The 7,991-nt window shown below is 37.6% G+C and overlaps 1 protein-coding gene across 2 annotated transcripts in view; it reads left to right on the top strand.

The window, feature by feature from the left end:
- LOC108242854 overlaps positions 1–7,991 on the top strand; it is a 36,635-nt gene that overhangs the window by 3,875 nt on the left and 24,769 nt on the right. For both annotated transcript variants that reach the window (XM_037976557.1, XM_037976558.1), the window contains exons 2-6: positions 1,055–1,111; positions 1,414–1,459; positions 2,423–2,875; positions 3,801–4,061; positions 4,409–4,666. In XM_037976557.1, the coding sequence (XP_037832485.1) occupies positions 1,423–1,459; positions 2,423–2,875; positions 3,801–4,061; positions 4,409–4,666 (1,009 nt within the window). In that variant the 5' untranslated portion in view covers positions 1,055–1,111; positions 1,414–1,422. The remainder of the gene's footprint in view (positions 1–1,054; positions 1,112–1,413; positions 1,460–2,422; positions 2,876–3,800; positions 4,062–4,408; positions 4,667–7,991) is intronic.

The raw sequence follows: 7,991 nt of genomic DNA, 5'->3' as shown, positions 1-7,991 counted from the left end.
ATAACCAGATGAAAACAAAGCTATATTACATGTTAATTGGAGTTTAAGGCTTCCTTTACTCTGGATGATGACCCTGCTATGATGGTTTTTGCAGATTCTTGGCGAGATCTTCAGTGGTGTATTAGAAACACAATGTGCTCCCTGTTACACCTGACAGGTCGTGCTATGTCCATAATGGTTTAGAGCAGGGGTCTCCAATCCTGGTCCTCGAGGGCCACCATCCTGCATATTTTCCTTGTTTCCTGCTCCAACACACCTGATTCAGTGGTTAAATCACCTCTTCATGTTCTGCAGAAGCCTGTTAATCACCCATTGGTTCAAATCAGGTGTGTTGGAGCAGAGAAACAAGGAAAACAAAAATTATTATTTATCATTGGCATGGTTTTTAGTCCTGTACATATTTTCTCCCCTGCAGGAATACAGCTCTTGAAACAGGTTGGAGACGCCAGCAACAAAACTGAGATGGGTCTGAGACACTCGCAAAGACTCTGTGACTATTTTGAAAGAAAATTTGTTGCAAACATTTTTTGAGAATGGTCAAAATTCAAGCAACAAGGCTCATGTGATGACATTGAAAACCCCTGCAAACATTGCAAGAAAATCTGGAGACTCCCTCGAAAATGCCGATCTTCAGCTAGTCACCAACCCTCACTGAGATACCAACCTAAATAATGTCAGTGGAGGAAGCAACGATAATATTGGGGGCTAAAAATGTAGTGGAAATAGCCAGAAATCGTAAAGTGTAGTGGTAAAACCTAAAGCAGATTCAATACGTGTCATAATACAATATTTATTTACAGCACAAAAATTATCTGCACAAGTAAACATGTAGACAACAGTGATACGAATGACATATTCTGTGCTCTGTTTCGTGACATGGAAGAGGAAATGTTTCCATTGCCTGAAACTTTGGGGGAATTTACCTCCTCATTCCAGTCACTGAGAGCAGCACAAAGTATAAACAGAAAACTGTCAGGTTCCTGATCACTGAATTAACATATTTGTCTTGTTTGAGAATCAGCAGTTGAAGATTTGGTTATTATTTGCCTTGCAGCCTTGCAGAACACACTAACACATTGCAGCACTGATTGAAGAGTTCAGCAAAATAAAGGTAAGTACCTTTTACAACTACCATTCATACACAAACTCTACATTTACAGTTATAAGTAAGTAAGTAAGCTTTATTTGTATAGCACATTTCACAGACAGCAACGTCACAAAGTGCTGAACAGAGAGCAACATAACAAAAAAGACAGTAAAACCATACCTATAAACATTAACCAACACCTAACTAAAAACCTGTCTGAGTAAAAATGTCTTTAGTTATAACTGTGAAGTATGAGGGTAATGGTTGTTATAAACTTGGGAAAATTTAAAAAAACAAATTTATGTAATTTATGTTTTTTTGAAAAGGTGTCATCCATGGCCTACAGGCTGATCTTCTTTTTTGGGCTCATAGGTTTGTACAATTTATTGACTTATTTTGTATAATTTGTGTTTTTTATTTTCTTGGATATCCTTTTAAACCATTAGCCATGACTTTCCTGTGCAGCTGGGAGTTCAGACAAAGAAGAAAAGTAACAATGAAGAAAAAACACTTTATTTGTTATAAATGTTTACTGTAAGATAAGAGGAGTGTTGATCATAGGAACAAAGGGTAAATCAGACTGATCATAGGCAGGTTTTAAAAATTCTTCTACAAAATGCAATAAAGGCATTTTTTAATGATTGATAGACTGCATGCAGTCTGAATACATGACAAACATATTTAGATGAATCAAAAAACAATATTCTGAACTATTTTTTTGAACACTAATTATTATTAAAGTTAATCCAAAATCACTGTGACACAAGTTAGTAAATTCAAATTATTATTTTAAAGATGTCAGCTAAAAGACACATAAATACTGATAGGAACACATTCCTGCAACCGAACTTCCTCTAAAACCGTGGAGATGAAGTTAAACCTGCAACTGTCTTTACAATATACTGTTGTCTGTAACTCGGCTGTTTTGTTTTGCAAATTCATGTTTCCTGGTTTCATCTCTTTCTGTCTCATTTCCTATACTTATTTGCTGAAATTTCTGATAGAAAGGACAATTAAACAAAATATTTTTAAATTTGGGGTCTCGCAGTGCAAAATAAAGCTCTGAATTTATTTTGTTTTAAGCAGTTCTTTGCATCACTGAAGTGCAGAACAACATAACACTGAATATGTTTTGATTCAGGAGCACTGCTTTGTGTTGTCTTTGCCCAAACTCGTCAGTACTATGGATCCCTTAAATCCCTTGATCCCTTAAATATCAAAAAGAACAGGAAATGGGAAGAATGAAACAAAAGTTGTTCTGAAAGGGGAAAAATCCAGATGAGCCGTATGTTCTGACTTGCTGTGTTTATCTTTTCCATGTCTTACCTGAATTAGTGGTGACATCTTCAACCTGTGTGGAGACTGGTTGTCCTTCAGGCATGGAGTGCCTCAGTAATAACGCAGTTGTTCAATGCATCGACCCCTGTGACAAATACACTGTACTGAATGATGACTGGCGTTCAGTAAATAACACCAACAATACCACCCTGCACTGTGACCAGCACATTAACTGGGAAGGCTGGTATCGCTTGTATCTGGGGCAATCCAGTGCTCAAATTCCAGAGCAGTGTATTGAAGAACAAAGGTGTGGAACCCACCATCCTCTGTGGATAAATGGATCTCATCCAACACAGACAAATGAAATAGTAACTCGCACCGTGTGTAATGCCTGGGTTGGAAGCTGCTGCTATTTTACTTCACACACCATCCAGGTCAAACTCTGCTATGGTTACTACTACGTCTACAAACTTGCACAGCCGTCCACATGTTCTCTCGCATACTGTACAGGTATTGTTCCTTTTCTGATATATAATCTAATTCATCAATAATCAAATTGTTTCCTCTTATCTGATGGAGACAATAGAAACTGTGCAAATAAATTAAAATAGAGTAAGATAAAATAACCTTCTCTTTGTCTTTGAGCCGGGAAATTTCCAAATCCTGATTTAACAATTTTGTCTTAAACTGTGCAGCACTGATCAACTTTGTAAACAGAAAATAGTGAAGCTAATCTTGAGCACACTTTTGAAAGTGGTTAGATGCAGTAGTTTAATACATAAAAAGTACATATTGGTACTGTTAAAATTAAGCAATTTAAACATGCCAAAAAATATGCCAAATAGTAAAAGGTATCTATCTAGGGAAACCAGCAGATTGTGTTTAATCTTCATTTTGTCAGAATCCCCTATCTTCATCAAGCAGTTAGGCAACAGTAGAAAGGAACAACTCCATTATCACAGGAAGAAACCTCCAGCAGAACCAGGCTTAGATGAGCATCCATGGGGTTTGAGAGGACAGCAAAGAGACAGACAAACACAGAATGACAGGTCCAGCTGTAGCTTCTATGGGAAGAAAAACAAACACAAACTCAGATTAATGGCAACAATATTTGGATGGTGAGTAAAGCGAGTAAAGACAGCAGAGTGAGGAAATGTGGTCAGTTTGTCCTCCAGCAGTCTAAGCTTATAGCAGACTAAGGGATAGCTCAGGAAACCCAAGCCAAGTCTATTTTTGGAAACTTTAAGAACAACAAGTAAACCTCCTGTCTGAGAGCTAAATACTGTGTTAGGAAAATATGGAATAATGAGAACATTAATGTAAGATAGAGCCTGGTTGTTGAAAGCTTTGTTTGTTAGAAGTAAAATTTAAAATTCTAGGAGAGTAAAATAATATTGTTATTGATGTCAAAACATTCTCTCCCTCTTTGTCTCAGAGCCTCGTAATGCAGAAGACTTCAGAGCATCAGGACAGAATGAGACCAGCATCACTTTGCAGTGGAATAAAGTGAAGAACAACAACATCAGCTTTATTCTTCAGTTTAACGGCACAGAGACAAACATCAGTGCACCAGATGGAGACGGAGCAGTAACTCACACAGTCTCATCTCTCACTGCTGGAACTAAATACACCTTCACTCTCATTTATGTGTATAATGATGTCAGAAGCAATATAATACAGCTTACAGCTGTCACTGGTAAGATATTTTACTTTAAGTGTATGCCATATGATGGTATATAAAATAATACCAATCTAACTTTTAAAATTTTTGGAAAGAATTCAGCTGAAAAGTTTTATTAAAATGTTGTCAGATTCTACCTGCCTGAAGGAGGGTAACTCTAATTTTTAGCTGCTGTTGAAAAGCAACAACAAGCTCTTAAGCTAAAGCCTTAAATAAACAGCAGTAAAAACTTAATGATCTTTATATAATAGGAGTTCTTAGAAGTTGATACAAAATTGAATAGATGGTGAAAATAAAAATATGCCTTTTCAATCATTTTGTTGTTTTCTTGATGAAGTTGCTCACTGCTTTTTCCATCTCAGCTCCTAAAAACACAGACAGCTTCAGTTCATTGAGACAAAATGAGACCAGCATCACTCTGCAGTGGAACAAAGTGAACAACAACATCAGTTTTATTTTCCAGTTTAACGGCACAGAAATAAATATTAATGCACCAGATGGAGACGGAGCAGTAACTCACACAGTCTCGTCTCTCACTGCTGGAACTGAATACACCTTCACGCTCTTCTCTGTGTTTGAGAATGTCAGAAGCAGTGGAGTCCAACATACAGCTGTCACTGGTGAGAAATTTTGAATCCTGAGTTCGTTTTAAACCATGTTTATACTGTAAATGCTTGTATCTTGTGAGCATCTATTCATCCATCCATATATGCATCCTTCGGTCCGTCCATCTCCCTTATCAAATATTCTTAGACCTCCATCAACATAGTTACTCCCTCGCCAGTTCATCCACTCCTCTCCTGCGTTCTGCTCTAGACATTTATAGAGATGCTAAGAAGTGTGTTTCTTCTTATTCCGCCTAAAATGGTGAGCACCATCCTCTCCAACCGGCCAATCCAGGTGTGTCAAGGAAGCAGAGCCCTCAAGAGATTTTATTTTGGCCACACACACACACAAATCTTTTCAAAAAGATTAGCAATCTCTGATATTATAAAAAATAATCTGAGCTTGTCCTCAGAGCTGTCCTCAGCTTTCATGCAATGTTACAATTAAGACAGCCCAACAACATCCAGGACCTCGAGGATCTTGCAGCCAATCTGAACAACCAACAACGATCACTGACCCTGCAAAGCTGTGAACCAACTCAGTGACCTCAGCTCCTGTTTGCCATAACATAAATGTTGTTAAACATTATGCTGTTGGGAATTTTGGATATATTTTCTTCAAGCTGTGTAAAATGAAAGATTATGTACATAATTGTCTAAATCATAGTGTCCTAAGTCAGTCACTATGGGGTTTAGCAGTACCACTGAGGAGTATGTACAGTCTTCAACCACTAGAGAGGAGCATTGTTCTGTAAAAAGAGGTCCACAGCTATAGACTGGACAGAGCTATACTCCGTCTTTCCTTGTGAACAAAACTCAAACCATGCAGAGGGTCAAAATATCTGTTCAGCTTGTTTAGCTGAGCAGTTTGATTGGATCAACTGAGGCATCTGATAATATTAAATTGGGGGTCTCTACAGTGCAAAGTAAAGCTCTGAACTTATCTTGTTTTAAGCAGTTCTTTGCACCACTGAAGTGCAGAACAACATAACACTGAATATGTTTAGATTCAGGAGCACTGCTTTGTGTTGTCTTTGCCCAAACTCGTCAGTACTATGGATCTTATGCACCAAGTAACACATTGAATTTATTATCAGCAAATATTTATTTCCAATTGAACAGTTCTGTGTGTAAAAGACCTTAAACCTTGTTCCCTTAAATATCAAAGAGAAAAGGAAATGGGAAGAATGAAACAAAAGTTGTTCTGCAAGGGGAAAAATCCAGATGAGCCGTATGTTCTGACTTGCTGTGTTTATCTTTTCCATGTCTTACCTGAATTAGTGGTGACATCTTCAACCTGTGTGGAGACTGGTTGTCCTTCAGGCATGGAGTGCCTCAGTAATAACGCAGTTGTTCAATGCATCGACCCCTGTGACAAATACACTGTACTGAATGATGACTGGCGTTCAGTAAATAACACCAACAATACCACCCTGCACTGTGACCAGCACATTAACTGGGAAGGCTGGTATCGCTTGTATCTGGGGCAATCCAGTGCTCAAATTCCAGAGCAGTGTATTGAAGAACAAAGGTGTGGAACCCACCATCCTCTGTGGATAAATGGATCTCATCCAACACAGACAAATGAAATAGTAACTCGCACCGTGTGTAATGCCTGGGTTGGAAGCTGCTGCTATTTTACTTCACACACCATCCAGGTCAAACTCTGCTATGGTTACTACTACGTCTACAAACTTGCACAGCCGTCCACATGTTCTCTCGCATACTGTACAGGTATTGTTCCTTTTCTGATATATAATCTAATTCATCAATAATCAAATTGTTTCCTCTTATCTGATGGAGACAATAGAAACTGTGCAAATAAATTAAAATAGAGTAAGATAAAATAACCTTCTCTTTGTCTTTGAGCCGGGAAATTTCCAAATCCTGATTTAACAATTTTGTCTTAAACTGTGCAGCACTGATCAACTTTGTAAACAGAAAATAGTGAAGCTAATCTTGAGCACACTTTTGAAAGTGGTTAGATGCAGTAGTTTAATACATAAAAAGTACATATTGGTACTGTTAAAATTAAGCAATTTAAACATGCCAAAAAATATGCCAAATAGTAAAAGGTATCTATCTAGGGAAACCAGCAGATTGTGTTTAATCTTCATTTTGTCAGAATCCCCTATCTTCATCAAGCAGTTAGGCAACAGTAGAAAGGAACAACTCCATTATCACAGGAAGAAACCTCCAGCAGAACCAGGCTTAGATGAGCATCCATGGGGTTTGAGAGGACAGCAAAGAGACAGACAAACACAGAATGACAGGTCCAGCTGTAGCTTCTATGGGAAGAAAAACAAACACAAACTCAGATTAATGGCAACAATATTTGGATGGTGAGTAAAGCGAGTAAAGACAGCAGAGTGAGGAAATGTGGTCAGTTTGTCCTCCAGCAGTCTAAGCTTATAGCAGACTAAGGGATAGCTCAGGAAACCCAAGCCAAGTCTATTTTTGGAAACTTTAAGAACAACAAGTAAACCTCCTGTCTGAGAGCTAAATACTGTGTTAGGAAAATATGGAATAATGAGAACATTAATGTAAGATAGAGCCTGGTTGTTGAAAGCTTTGTTTGTTAGAAGTAAAATTTAAAATTCTAGGAGAGTAAAATAATATTGTTATTGATGTCAAAACATTCTCTCCCTCTTTGTCTCAGAGCCTCGTAATGCAGAAGACTTCAGAGCATCAGGACAGAATGAGACCAGCATCACTTTGCAGTGGAATAAAGTGAAGAACAACAACATCAGCTTTATTCTTCAGTTTAACGGCACAGAGACAAACATCAGTGCACCAGATGGAGACGGAGCAGTAACTCACACAGTCTCATCTCTCACTGCTGGAACTAAATACACCTTCACTCTCATTTATGTGTATAATGATGTCAGAAGCAATATAATACAGCTTACAGCTGTCACTGGTAAGATATTTTACTTTAAGTGTATGCCATATGATGGTATATAAAATAATACCAATCTAACTTTTAAAATTTTTGGAAAGAATTCAGCTGAAAAGTTTTATTAAAATGTTGTCAGATTCTACCTGCCTGAAGGAGGGTAACTCTAATTTTTAGCTGCTGTTGAAAAGCAACAACAAGCTCTTAAGCTAAAGCCTTAAATAAACAGCAGTAAAAACTTAATGATCTTTATATAATAGGAGTTCTTAGAAGTTGATACAAAATTGAATAGATGGTGAAAATAAAAATATGCCTTTTCAATCATTTTGTTGTTTTCTTGATGAAGTTGCTCACTGCTTTTTCCATCTCAGCTCCTAAAAACACAGACAGCTTCAGTTCATTGAGACAAAATGAGACCAGCATCACTCTGCAGTGGAACAAAGT

The sequence above is a fragment of the Kryptolebias marmoratus genome, linkage group LG7 (genome assembly GCF_001649575.2).
Source record: "Kryptolebias marmoratus isolate JLee-2015 linkage group LG7, ASM164957v2, whole genome shotgun sequence".
In the NCBI taxonomy this organism is placed as follows: domain Eukaryota; kingdom Metazoa; phylum Chordata; class Actinopteri; order Cyprinodontiformes; family Rivulidae; genus Kryptolebias; species Kryptolebias marmoratus.
Note: the sequence above shows the minus strand (reverse complement) of the source record. Positions and strands in the feature narration are given on the sequence as shown.